Source organism: Leucopleurus acutus, assembly GCF_964270905.1.
Source record: "Leucopleurus acutus genome assembly, chromosome: 3".
Classification (NCBI taxonomy): Eukaryota; Metazoa; Chordata; class Mammalia; order Artiodactyla; family Delphinidae; genus Leucopleurus; species Leucopleurus acutus.
This window is the reverse complement of record NC_139145.1, coordinates 28,962,068-28,976,956: the sequence shown is the minus strand read 5'-3', so window position 1 is coordinate 28,976,956 and position 14,889 is coordinate 28,962,068. Positions and strand designations below refer to the sequence as shown.

Below are 14,889 nucleotides of genomic sequence, written 5' to 3'. Positions count from 1 at the left end.
TGGTGACGCAGTGGTTAAGAGTCCGCCTGCCAATGCAGGGGGCATGGGTTCAAGCCCTGGTCGAGGAGGATCCCACATGCCGCAGAGCAACTAAGCCCACGTGCCAGAACTACTGAGCCTGCGCTCTGGAGCCCGCGAGCCACAACTACTGAGCCTGAGTGCCACAACAGCTGGGCCTGCAGGCCTAGAGCTGGTGCTCCACAACAAGAGAAGCCACCGCAATGAGAAGCCTGCACACCGCCACTAAGAGTAGCCCCCGCTCACCACAACTAGAGAAAGCCGGTGCGCAGCAACAAAGACCCAATGCAGCCAAAAATAAATAAATAAATAAATTTATGGAAAAAAAAAAAAGTTGGTCAGAATATAGGAAAATAAGAGCAGTCATATTGCTATAGTATTAAATTGGTTAAAATCTATGTGGAGGGCAATTCAGCATCTACTCCCTAAATGTATATACTGTTTGATATAGCAATGTACATAGACGTAAAGATGTAGCTATAGAAAAGGACATTTCACAGTAGCATGGTTTATAGTACCAAAAGACTAGAAACAGCCAGACTGACCTGTGGTACTCCAGACAATGGAATACTACTGCACCTGTAAGAGGAATGAAGCAGATCTAGCTCAACATATATGGAACAATCTCTAAGACTAACCATTTTAGAGAAAAATCAAATGTGTAGAATAGCATATGTTATTTATGGAAAAAACAGGGTAGGGCGGGTAAATATACTCACATACACTAAAATAGTGGTTCTCACATTGGGATCCCCAGACTAGTAGCAGCAGCATCACCTGAGAACTTTTAGAAATGCAAATTATTAGACCCCACTCAGACCTACTAACTCTGAACCTCTGGGGGAAGAGCACAGCAATCTGTGTTTTAATAAGCCTTCCAGGTAATTCTGATGCATGCTGAAGTTTGAGAACCACTGTGGTAGAGCATCTTTAAAGATATCCAGAAAACTGGGAACAGCTGTTACCTCTGGGGAGAAGAAATGGGCTATGAAGAACAGGCATCTTCAGAGAGACTCTTCACTTCGGTATGTTTGGATTTTTTTTCCCATGTGTATGTATCACTTATTTTAAATAAAAATTAACAATCAAAGCCTACCCACTTTGATCCAAAATGGATAAAGAAATGAGCTCAGTGCTTCTGAAAAACTGAATTATGGGTTTTGGTTTACAGCATGATTCTTAAAAGAAAAAAACAACAACCTATTTGAGACCAAGATTTCAATGCAGCAAATAAAGTATATCTATAAATGACCATGTATGGTTTGACATAGTAGAGCCTGAGTTTGGTAGTAATGAACTTGTTAGTTACTGAGCTGGGAGGTTTTAAAAAGGGGAAAAACCTTTTTAGAGTTTTTTTTTTTTTTTATCAGAATGAAGCAGATTACCCTTCAGTGGAGAGTAATAATAATTAAAAACCCAGAATAAAGGCAAAGACAAAGAGAAAAATTGAACTTTTTTTTTAAAAAAAGCACAAAAACCCTACATACTAAAATTGTACACATCAAGTATTGGTCCAATCTTATATCAATCTATTTACAATTAAACAGCACCATGGTTTTCTCCCCTAGGTTAGTTAAATGCCCAGAAAATTGTTATTCAAAGTACACGTTCCTTTAAAATAAAATAAACTATTAAGAGAGCTCCAATCCTCAACAAAAAAAATCTACCAACTATAGATTATTATATCACCAAATTTACTTAAGAAAAATAGATTTGAACACTTTTTTTGTCCCCCAGTTGACAAACTTTGAGAGATGTTGCTGTTCAATGTGACACACAAATTAATAAGGAAACATTTTGATGACAGGGGCATTATATTGAAATACCCTCGCATATCTCCACCTCCATATATAAAAATACTCCTTTGGAATTAATGCTGCTGTTGCCTTTTGAATTTAGATTCAATTATCAGTAAACCTAAATTAAATGTAGCCACAATCTTTAAAATGATTGCATGAAAAAGAGAAGCAGTTAAAGCTCTCAGAAACATGATATGTTACAATTATAGATATTATGTGCAATCAGGCTATAGGAAATTTAATAGTATTTTAAACATTACATTTAAACTAGTTTCATTTTGCCATTAAAATTAATAATGGTGCTTCACATCCAAAATACATGTGAAGGTTTGATTATTTCTCATTTGAGAACAAGGTAAGTGCCTTCTTGCCTCTACTTTTCCATCTCATGGATTCTCAGGGGTTCAGAAATCACTTGGTAGCCCCCTTCTCACTTATGGGACCAACCTTGAAAAGGCTCCAAATTAAATATAATCCTTGGCAGCTTTGTTCCAGTCCTAGTACAGAAGAGTCAGGTTATCTCACCAAATTTTTCAGTCCTCTAATATAATCTGCAGATGCTTCTTAATTTGCCTCTTTGCTAGGAAAGATGAGAGAGGAAAATTCTCATCCACCACAACTACAGGTAACAGTGAACTATGGAAAGCACTAAAGTATAAAGCAACGTATCAACATTTGGTCTCACTGTCGATGTTTAGGTGATGTCAGTAAATATTTCACTCTAGCAAATTATGAGTTGAAATTTTTTCTAAAAGATTGAAGACAGGCACAATTCTCCCAGGCACAGACAGAATGGGTTCTCCTTACACCCTTCCTGCAAATTGGGGGAGAAAAGATAATTACTTTATTATCCTACAGTAGGAACAGCTGTACTTGATTCCATGCATTCCCTGGGATTCCCCTGAATCCCTGGAATGATTCAAGTACATTCCCAGCTGTACTTGATTCCATGCATATCCATGCATTTGGGAGCACAGTTAGCTCTGAAAAGTTCTAAGCAGAGTAGGTTGATCAATGAAGGTTTTACATAGTAGTGTCCTTCTAAGCCTGGATATGAAACAGCTTCATTATACAGACATTTCAAAATACCTATGCAGCAAGAGGACAACAGACTTTTCAACTAAGTTATCAGTTGAAAGTCAGAGATCTGAATGCACTGACTAAATTATTGCCTAGTGTTCCAGAAAGGTGCCTGCCACCAACGTGCTGGAAGGCACCAAAATTTAGTGTGAATGTAAACAAGGAGCTCAACATATGGGGATGGGGAAAGCAATATTGAAACACAATTTGCCCGTCTCTACTCCTTTATGGCTAAATATCAATTGAGCAAGGAATTAAGACCAGAAAAGAAGAGAACCTCAAGTACTGCTCTTTTCAGTTTCCATTTTAAAAAGCTCAAGTTTTATAACTGTTATTGATGATTTCTGGAAATTGTATTTGATTTATTTTTTAAGAATTCTATATTCACAGGTGCTTGGTGCTGTTCTGCATGGATGCAATGTTCTATTTACAGTCCAAATCATTTAAATACAGCCATTATATAGTTGTTGGGTATTTTAAAATAAATGGTTATCTATTTCTTAACTGCCTCTTGAATTAGAAACTGTAATTACATGAGTCTCAAAGGCTGGCTCTTTGTGTTTTATTAATTATTTTCGTTGGTCTCCATCACAGATGGAAGTTTTCACTGGTAATTCCTCAGAACTAAATCCATTCATAAGGAATTCTGAGCAGTGAAAATAAATTTCACGCCATAGAGTAGGAAATGATAACAACAACAATAAAAAGGAGCAGGAGGGATCTAGGGACAGCCAGCAGGACCAGTTCAGTTCTCAACTGGTGTTGGGTTTTGCAAAGGTTGGCTCATTATAACCTGTACAACATAGTCCTTTGGGATCTTCAGCTCTTCCAACTTCATTTTGTCGGTGAGAGGTCTGCCAGAAAAGAACCACCGCTGACTAGCCGGTTCCACTCCTTCTGCTGCATGTAGCCGCCTCTTCATGTGGTACACTGTGTCTGTGCTGCGGACCACAAGTTTGAGGTCCTTGCCGGTGGAAAGGCGCAAACGGAGCTGAGATTCATACCCCGAATTGGGCGGTGGCTCAGGAATATCCAGAGTCTCTATGTCGCTCTTTTCCTCTATCATGTTGATTGGTGGTGCCAAGCAGTAGACTGGAAGCTGATACCTATTCCCCAGTTCATCATAGCACTCTGTAAGTGCACCTTAAGAAAGAGAAGATATGAAAACGAGTTTAATCTAAATGAATGCATTTTTCTTTACATCTTGCAAAATGCTCAAACATCTCATTGGCGTGCCACTGTAGAGAAAAAAATGTAAAATAAGGCCAATCTCTGTCAGTGATCATCAATAATCATTATCAAGGCCCATGACCAGGGCTTCCCTGGTGGCGCAGTGGTTGAGAGTCCGCCTGCCGATGCAGGGGACACGGGTTCGTGCCCCGGTCCGGGAAGATCCCACATGCCGCAGAGCGGCTGGGCCCGTGAGCCATGGCCGCTGAGCCTGCGTGTCCAGAGCCTGTGCTCCGCAACGGGAGAGGCCACAACAGTGAGAGGCCCACATACCGAAAAAAAAAAAAAAAAGTAAAAGAAAGCACACAAAATTCCAATTTACTAATATTATCAATGCTTAGACCAAATTAATGGGAGATGCCAATTACATTTGGGATATCTTTTTAGGAAATGAATCAGCTAACCTTAAAAAAAAAAAAAAAAGACAAAAACCCCAGATCCCTAAGCTCAATTCTCCACAACACAGTGTTCCAGAGTGGTTCTCTTAGTGCCTAGACTTCCTAAGTTGAAGTACTTTGCCGGAAGTCCTCAGTCCGAAGAGATCACAAACTAGAGATGACAAGCTTACCAGCTGCCATTGTCTCATGGCTTATGTATGGATCTCATTAGCACAACCACCACAGAAATGACTGAGGTGTTTTATTTAACCCAAATTAGTCAATCTGTTACAGAGAAGCTTTGAGTTAAAAAGGAAGAACAAAAGAGGCATGAAGTTTATAACTGGCTAGCTCAGGGGAGGGGGAAAAAAAGTGTTTATGGTTTAAAAGAAGGTATTCATGGTTAATTTCTTTACAAAGTATAAACCATTGTAATTACCAGAGCTTCCCTTGGGGAACTTGAAAGCAGACTTAATGAATGTTTTATTTTAAGGTTATTCATAATGTGTCTTTTGCTCAAACTGGAACATTAATGTCAGCTGATTATCAATTTGGATAAAAACCAAAAATATCTACCATATTCAGAACACTCATACACAGGCTAATGAATATGGGGCGTGGACACTGAGAAATGGTTACCAATGAACAAATGACTTAATAAACTGATCTCCATCAATAGGCTGAAAATCCAAAGCATCCCAAATGAGACTGGAACAGTCACCAATCCACCAAGGGTTGAACTGGGCCTGCTTTCTAAGTTACATAAGCTGGGCTGGGGTGAGAACTCAGGCACCAAGCATTAATACACGCGAATCTCCCCTTTCCTCTGTATTTAAAAATAATGTTCAGCCTCTGTGTTATTCACTAATCTGAACACTGCTATGACTGTAGAAATAGATATGCTTCAAGCCCAGTTGTGATCACCAGCAATTCCCTACACTAGTAACCATCACACTGCAGTATAAATATTATTTATAAATAGTCAGTTGTGCAAACTTCGCTGTTTATATACTTGATATAGCCTTGTCCTAAGGCAAAGAAACCTCAGTGCCTTTCAGGTGGGCTGACCATTAGGAAAACTAGCAAAGAGAAGGTGGAGAGTTCACTACAGACTCATCATCTCTCTCAGGAAAATACCTTCAGATATATATCCCATTGATACTGGGGCGTCAGTAATGTCAGCCTGATAGGAACAAGAACATATATATTTACATAACTGTTCTGCTAGAAAAACATTCTCTAAGAGAGGCACCATTCTAAATCATTACCTTTGGAATCAGGAGACCAAGATGATATTCCCAGGCTTGTTATTAACTAGGTGTACAACCTTGAGCAATGTTCTTTAACCTGTAATACTTCTCTCAATTAGCAAAATGAGGCAGGATAAAAATGACCTCTAACGTGATTTCCAGGTTTGCACATGCTGCTTCATCTTCATGCACCACAAGAGATAGAAAATAAAAGTGCAAACCAAAGCTGTCAAACTACAGGCAGAACAATGTCTTGACCGAAAGACAGCCTATATTTTTAGCCTCCCTAGAAACCAGGACGAGAGGTGCCATGGCGGCCTCTAGCGCAGTGCCGAAACAGTAGTGCATGCCAAGCTTAAAACAAATGTACAGTCTTAACAGGCACTCTGGCTCTTCCTAGAGCTGAATACTCACTCTTTCATCACAATAGAAAGCTGAGTCTTGCCCCTTCTGCCCTTCAGCCCAGCAAGTCAGGGGTTCAGTTTTCAGACTCAAATGGGTGAGAATAAAAACTCCATTGAAGAGGTACAGCTGAAGATGGCATATCTTCTTATTCTAGCTCAGGCAGCCTCCCATCTACGAGGCTGGAAATCAGCTATCCAGACTCTATTGCTTAGAAGCTCCCATATTCCAATATTTTGGGGAAAGGTAACTTGCAATTTATTTAACATGAAGTTTCCTGGTTTATTCCTTTCCTCACTCCTACCAAACTATACTGTAATCTGAGTTATAAATATGCTCTAGTTTTAGATTAAACAAAAAACTAAATAGGGGAAGAATTCAGGCCATGAAGTCAAACATCATTTAATTACATTTTTAGGCTGCAGTTTTACGGGTTACCCTATCCCCAAATTAAATATCTGGGATCATAAAGTATCAATAAAAATAATCAATATAGCCCAGAGCTGAATATTACCCCAAAATTACCTATTCAGAGCAAAATGACTCCTCTGCAGGCTCAAACTCTTTTGAATAATATACTCCTAAATCTTCCACCACTCTATGGCCCCATATCTCTTTATTAAAGAAAAAACTGCTCTGCTAATAGGGTCTCTAATCACACAATCTCTTTAGGACTTCATAAAGTTAACCAGAAAACAATTCTCGCGTTCCAGAGTTGCTGCATGGACACTTACTAAACACCTAGAAGTGTGTAGGATATGTCACTGGCACTAAGTAGAGAAGGTTACAAGAGAGCCAAGACTGTCCTTGACCCCCAGGAGCTTATAATCAAGGTGAGCAGACACAGCATACCCACCAAAGATTTAAATACAAATTGACACTGAAAATCAAACATAGGAGCTGAGATATCACACAATAGAAATGTGACTAGAGTTGGTAGAGCCAAGAAGGAAAAATTCTGTAGAAATAGTGTGTTCTGGGCATGACACAGAATACAAATGTAGGGCATCCCAAGAAATACGAATGATATGGAAACAAGAATTAGTACAAGAGGGACTTCCCTGGTGGTGCAGTGGTTAAGACTCCACGCTCCCAATGCAGGGGGCCTGGTTCAATCCCTGGCCAGGGAACTAGATCCCACATGCTGCAACTAAGAGTTTGCATGCCACAACTAAGGAGCCCGCTTGTCCCAACTAAGGAACCCACTTGCTGCAACTAAGACCCAGTGCAACCAAATAAATAAATATTTTTTTAAAAGAAGAATTAGTACAAGATAAGTAGGGGATAACAAGTGGCTCTGCTGAGGTGGAATACACAATCAATGGTGTGAAATTACTAAACAGAGAGCAATAGTGAAAACCTGATAGGAGGGTTCAGGAGTTTAGACTTAATACCCTAGGAAATTTCTAGAAGAGGCTAGTATAGGTACATGTGGCTAATATAGGTCCATGAGTCATTCATCCAACAAATATTGAGTGCCTACTATACGCCAAGCAATGTTTCAGGTGCTAGGGTTATGCTAGTGAAGAAGACAAAGCCTAAAGATTATTTTATTATTTGCATGAAGGGAGAGTGACTGACTGGAATCAGGGGGCCCTGCTAAAATGACTGGCTGACTAACAATGCAAAGAAATGGATCTGAGAGAACTGGTAGTAAGGGGCGAGACCTAATGATAGGTTAGGAAAGGAATCACCTAACCAGGAAATAAGAGTGACAGAGAATTTAGGGTTACAAGATTCTCTGCTTGGATTCTTTTTTTGTTTTTAATTTATTTATTTATGTATTTATTTTTGGCTGCGTTGGGTCTTCGTTGCTGCGTGTGGGCTTTGTCTAGTTGTGGCAAGCGGAGGCTACTCTTCGTTGCGGTGCGCAGGCTTCTCATTGCGGTGGCTTCTCTTGTTGCGGAGCACAGGCTCTAGGCGTGCAGGCTTCAGTAGTTGTGGCACACAGTCTCAGTAGTTGTGGCTTGCAGGCTCTAGAGCGCTGGCTCAGTAGTTGTGACACACGCACAGGCTTAGCTGTCTGCGGCATGTGGGGTCTTTCTGGACCAGGGATCGAACCCATGTCCCCTGCACTGGCAGGCAGATTCTCAACCACTGCGCCACCAGGGAAGCCCTCTGCTTGGATTCTTAACTGCTTCAGGTTCAGGGAGATACTTCAATTGAGTTATCTGAAGGTAACTGAAGAAGCATATTGGGAAAAGGGTAAAAGCAGTTTGTAGAGTAATAATCCCGAATGTGTAAGTTTAAACATAAAAGCAAACACTTAAGAGGGCTTACTAGCTCTGTCTAAGCACTTTACATACATTAACACTTAATCCTCACAACAGCCCTCTAAGGTAAGTCTATCACCCTCATTTTACAAATGGGAAAACTGAAGTAGAGAGAGGTAGCTTGCCCAGGGTCAGAGATAGTTAAGTAACACAGTAAAATAATCCGATTCCTGAAGAAGTCAATGTGTAACACAGGGATAAGGCTATAGGGCTTGTGACAGCTCTACGAGACTCCCAGGTTAATGATATGGTTAAGGAGAGGAAGAAATGTGCTTGGAAAAAGGCAGAGGACAAATACCAGAGGGATGAAGAACCAAATGTGAATCACAAGGAGCAAGAAACCAACACTCCAAATGCTGCCCAACAATACGTTTGCCAGTGATGTTAGTGACAGGTCAAAGAAGCATCTGGAAGATGAGGCAAAAGAAAGTGTTGACTAAGAAGTTTCAGTGCTGCGAAGCCACCACATGTAGTGACAAAATGGACCTATTACTACCACTGTCTCATCTATGATATTTGAGAGCAATGTGTAAAAAACGGGGCACGGTTAGAAGAGAGTTTTGCTTAAAGAAACACTGTATTTAAACATAGAAGGGAAGGAACCACTCTAAAAGTTGATAACATAAGGATTTTTTTATGTTTCCAAAAATCACTCCTAGCTATGTTTGCATATGCAATTTACAAAAGGCTTTTAATCATCACCCACTGGCCACTGACGGTGCAGTTCATCTAATAATTCTTCGCTAGTTCTAAAGACATTCTAGCCAGGCTTGCTTAGATTGTTCACCTAAGTACACTTGTCTTTTTTTTCCCCTTCTCCTCAAAAACCCATTATAGGCCTCACTCAAGTCCTAGCAGAGACAGATGGCCACCGGGATAAACGACTGCCAGGCCACTGCTTCCGCAGGTCAGGAACCCCTGAAAGCTCCCCAGGGTAGGAAGAAAGCTGCCAAGACTACCTTCTGTTCTGATTTCCTACATAATTTTTTTTGTGTGTGTGTGTGGTATGCGGGCCTCTCACTGCTGTGGCCTCTCCCGTTGCGGAGCACAGGCTCCGGACGTGCAGGCTCAGCGGCCATGGCTCACGGGCCCAGCTGCTCCGCGGCATGTGGGATCTTCCCAGACCGGGGCACGAACCCGTATCCCCTGCATCGGCAGGCGGACTCTCAACCACTGCGCCCCCAGGGAAGCCCCATACATAATTTTTTGAAGTTGTTTTTATTTATCTTCTATCTAGATGACTGGCTCAGATGTTCTATTTTCCTTGGTCAACACTTTTCTATGGCTGCTTTTAATTAGGCTTCAAAATATTTCACAAGAAACTTATAAAGACTAAATTATATACCAAATAATAAAAATAGCTTTACTAAATGCCAGAACAGACGTTTACTCTTTACTTTACTCTTTACTTTACTCTACACTTTACTCTTTCTCAAGTAGCTTTCAGGTTAAAAAGAAAGACGTCTTTTTAAGCATTCGAAGGCCTCACTGGTTTTCCCTCTATGTTCACTCCTGCAAGACTGCAGCTCAGTCTTAAAATTTTTACCACGTGAGACTTGCAGAGCTACATGAACAAATCTGCAAAAGTTAAAAATAAATTTTTATGTAAGGAAACTTTTGAGGATATTAAAATGTTACCTTGATTGTAGTGATGGTTTCATGGGTGTTTACATGTCAAAGCTAACCAAACTATACACTTTAAATATGTGCTGTTTAGTGTTCTTCAATATACTTCAAAAGAGTTGAAAACATTTAATATTTAAAACATACTAGCAATCTGATGTAGAAAACGGTCCTCCCAAAATTAATTAAGAAATTAGGAAAGCAATATCCTAGAACTGCAAGGCTTTTGTCACATTGGGGGTTTCTTCCAAGGATGAGAAAAGACATCTTTATTCTCGACTTCACTTTTCTAACTGATCCAGAACGCGTGAACTCTTCATAAAACATGACTTCCTAAGACAACAGCAGACCTAAACACATAAGTGAGCTGGACACAGCTAAAAAGGAAAAGAACACTGAAAAAACAGAAAGAATGGGAAGGAAAGAAAGAGTGGGTTAGACCTATGATTCAGGCAGCCCACTGTTGAGTCTGACAGAGGAATAGAAGACTGGAGAAGCAGTAAATGTGATAGAAGGAACAGTGGCTTTGGAGCCATCACACCCAAATGTTAATTTGAATCCTAATCTTGGACATATTCAGTGTTTCCTCAAGGACTATACTATCTACCTCACAAAGTAGTTGTAAGGATTAAATAATAAAACACATGCAAAATTGACTAGTACATATAATGTCAGTTTCCTTCTCATACAAGTTTTAAATCTCAGAACCAGACTTACGGAGGAGAGCTCACCAATAGCAATATCACAAAGGATCAAAGTTTCATAATGTTTGAGCCCACTGCTTTATGCTTCATGGGGTCCTTTACAAACCTCACAATAATGTCAAAAGGGCCATCGAAATTACCCTTCATCCAGGTGTTATGAGCCGTCTTTCAGGACTAACAAATTACAGGCTCTCTCATGCAAACACTTTGCTGGGAATTATATTAAGCTTATGTCTGATAGTCAGGCTTTAGGAGAAGCAGGTTCAGTTGTCTCATTCCACCAAATTAGCTATTAAGACTGGGATTCAGAAGTACCAAGTCTATCATCTCTTCTAGCAAGCACAGGTGAAAAGTGGCTTAGTTTGGATGTATTACCAAAGTCTTACGATGGTTAGACCATGATTAAGAGCTTGTGTAACATTTGGCCACATTTCTAACGGGACACTGATCTTTAATTCCAACTCTTTAAAAGGAACAGAGGAACAGACCAGCAGCACTCAGGCACTGGTTTATTTAGCTGACCTGGCTTTACAGAAGTGGAAGTCGGTGCAGTACACTTCCTGGTACCACATCAGAAACCCTGCTTTCCGTCCACCCCCACCACCCAGAATTGGCAAAGAAAGGAGGTCTTCTTCAGAGACAAGCCTACTGACTCAGGGACAAACTCCCACCTCAGCTATTTTAGGCCCTTTGCTGCTCTACCTGAAGAAAAAGGGTGACAGCAGCCGAGGAGTGGATAAAGCTACACTGTGTAACTCCAAATCATTTTTTGTTTCATTGAGGATAGAGAGAGGAAAAGGATATAACATTTAATTTATGATTAGTCAGTCATCAGATCCTTTATTAAGGCCCCATTTCATTTCTAAACACAAGTCTGGTAAAATCCTCTGTCTCTCATGTATGTACAATTTTCATGCTTTCGTTCTTAAGCTTTATGTTCATGAATTAAGTTTATTAAATGACAAATGCTTATAGGGACCTTTAAAGGAATCAGAATTCATGGCTTGCTTTTTTTTTTTTAATTTATTTATTTTATTTATTTATTTTTGGCTGCGTTGGGTCTTCGTTGCTGTGTGCGGGCTTTCTCTAGTTGTGGTGAGCGGGGGCTACTCTTCGTCTCGGTGTACGGGCTTCTTGCGGTGGCTTCTCTTGTTGCAGAGCACAGGCTCTAAGCGCCCGGGCTTCAGGAGTTGTGGCACGCAGGCTCTAGAGCGTAGGCTCAGTAGGTGTGGCGCACAGACTTAGCTGCTCTGCAGCATGTGGGATCTTCCCAGACCAGGGCTCGAAGCCGTGTCCCCTGCATTGGCAGGCAGATTCTTAACCACTGCGCCACCAGGGAAGCCCCATGGCTTGCTTCTGAATGGGCGTCTAACACACTTAAAGGAAAGAGAAACAAGGCCTATACATATGCATTTCCTATCTGTCCATGTCTGAGAGAATTCACTTGCTTCTCTTTAGTATTAATAGAAGTATATCATTTTAAAGTATTCTAGGGACTTCCCTGGTGGCGCAGTGGTTAAGAATCTGCCTGCCAATGCAGGGGAAACGGGTTCGAGCCCTGGCCCGGGAAGATCCCACATGCCATGGAGCAACTAAGCGCATGCACCACAACTACTGAGCCTGTGCTCTAGAGCCTGCAAGCCACAACTGCTGAAGCCTGTGCGCCTAGAGCCCGTGCTGCGCAACAGGAGAAGCCACCGCAATGAGAAGCACGCACACCGCAACGAAGAGTAGCACCGGCTCACTGCAACTAGAGATAGCCTGCAAGTAGCAGCGAAGACCCAATGTAGCCAAAGATAAACAAATAAAATAAATAAATTTATAAAAAAACAAAGTATTCTATATAGTGTGGGAGAGACCTAAAATGGTACACATGGAATTAACATTGAAGATTACTCATGTAGTAACTTTACAGAAAACACAGATGAAATGTCTTGACCCTGTAACTTAGTTGCTTTAGTTACCGTTAGATCTAGGACTTGAGTTCAAAACCCAATTTCATGACTTCTACCTCGGAAAAATAATGTAACTTCCCTGTGCTTCAGTTTTCTCATCTGTTTAAAATGGGGACTGTTGTAGGTGATTATCACAGGCATGAGAATTAAATAACATCAATTCAAAACATGAACTGATAGTATTTTATTATTTCTGATTCTCAGACCAGGAGTTCTTTTCATCATGTTGGCTTCCTATACACAGAAATGCTCTATTTAAGCTATTTATAAGTGCCTTAGTTTTAAACAACTTAAACTGCATTATACATAATTTAATTTATTCACATTTGATATATTCTGAGATAAGAAAGACCAGGAAAAAGAAAAAAAAATTCTGGGCAACTCCTTTCCCACCTGTATTTTGAAGGTGACTAAAAAATAAAGGTTTTTCAAGAATTACTATTTTCTACCTCGCATATCCTGAAGAATGAGAAAGGACAAAAGAAAATGGCCTTCAAAAGTCCAACTGAGGGCTTCCCTGGTGGCGCAGTGGTTGAGAGTCCGCCTGCCGATGCAGGGGATGCGGGTTCGTGCCCCGGTCCGGGAAGATCCCACATGCCGCGGAGTGGCTGGGCCCGTGAGCTGTGGCCGCTGAGCCTGCGCGTCTGGAGCCTGTGCTCCACAACGGGAGAGGCCACAACAGTGAGAGGCCCGCGTACCGCAAAAAAAAAAAAAAAAAAGTCCAACTGAATGGGTAATAGTGAGCAGCTACTCCTCCTATACAGGGAAGATTAAGAAGGGAGCTTTTACACGTGAATTGCAAGGAGATGGAAAACACATTAATTGTAGATGCTAAAGAAATAAACAACAACCTTTCTAGAAAATTGGAAGGTAGGGAAAGGAGTAGGCAATTTTAAAAATCTTTTTAAATCTTCTGAATAATAATTTTAAAAAAGCATTAAATCCTCCTCTTTACCAGATAAACAGATACTGTTTCTGAACGAGCTCTCACCGAAAATATCTGAATAGCCACTATGAACCAGACTCTGTGAAATATGAAAATAAAAACCACCTTCTTTTCACCATGTTTATGCTAATTTGGGCATGCCATTTAATCTATAAGCTGGTTTCACAGGCAAAACACTGTATTTAGGAATGTTTTTAGGAATTTTAGGTAGTGACAAAATAGCACTCAATTAGAAAAAGGAAATAAGCTCTTTAAGAAATTTAAGACCATGAGTAAAAAATGCTGTGTAAATAATGAAAACTAAAGCTCTTCTAGGATGGGGAGGCTGTGGAAAAGAAGTAGCAGACATTAGAATCACGGAGGGAGCTTTTTCCACAATAGTACACTATTACACATGTCCATATTATCCTCTACCTGAGTCATAATTTCCAAAGTGAAAATATACATTCATATGTAAAATCCCCAGGTAGTTATGACACCAACCTCCCTCTTAAAAATCCCTACTGCCATTTGAGAATAACAAACTAAAGAGTTCTCACAGATATTAATAGAGGAAGATAATTAAAGAGCACAGAATTATTTTGTGCTTGGACAGGCAGGAATATAATAAATATGACCTGCTGACTGGAATTAAGATAAAACACATTAATTATCAAGGGAACCACTATAAGAGAAAGAAAAGAAAGCGAAAATATGGGGGAAAGGGTTGTTTCCTTGAAACAACAGAAAAGGTAACTATCATCACAAGAAAAAAGGCCATTGACAAATACATAATTTTTATGCATAAAACACTGACACTAAATACAATTTAAATCAAAAAGGGCATAATCCTTGCTTACTTTGAGCATACAATCTAAAATAACAGACAACACAGATACAAACAACATTTACAAAGACATTTTCATATGGTTTTCAAGCTTTAAAGAACTTTATATATAAAGTTAAATATATATAATATTTATACTGGGAAGATAATATGAATAAGGTTGAGATAACAAAAAGATTATGGGAAGAGAAGAGAGGATGAGATGAAAACAAAAAAGGAGATTTTTGGAAGAAAACTTAGAAAGGAGCGTATATCCTAGGATCTCTTCAGGCTGTCAATCTATGATTAGTTCAGTAATCTTATGGGTAATACTGACAGACGGAGATGAAGGGGATGGGCATGGATCAGGTGTGAGATGATGCTAAACTAACAATGTCCTCACTGCTAGGTGTCTAATTAATAAATC

At 40.0% G+C, this 14,889-nt stretch overlaps 1 protein-coding gene across 2 annotated transcripts in view; it reads right to left on the bottom strand.

Annotated features, from left to right (window-relative positions):
* Positions 1-762: 762 nt before the first annotated feature.
* The window catches only part of UBTD2 (ubiquitin domain containing 2), a 57,652-nt gene continuing 43,525 nt past the window's right edge, over positions 763-14,889 (bottom strand). For both annotated transcript variants that reach the window (XM_082835683.1, XM_082835682.1), the window contains one exon: positions 763-4,040. In XM_082835683.1, coding sequence (XP_082691809.1) covers positions 3,643-4,040 — 398 coding nt within the window. In that variant the 3' untranslated portion in view covers positions 763-3,642. The remainder of the gene's footprint in view (positions 4,041-14,889) is intronic.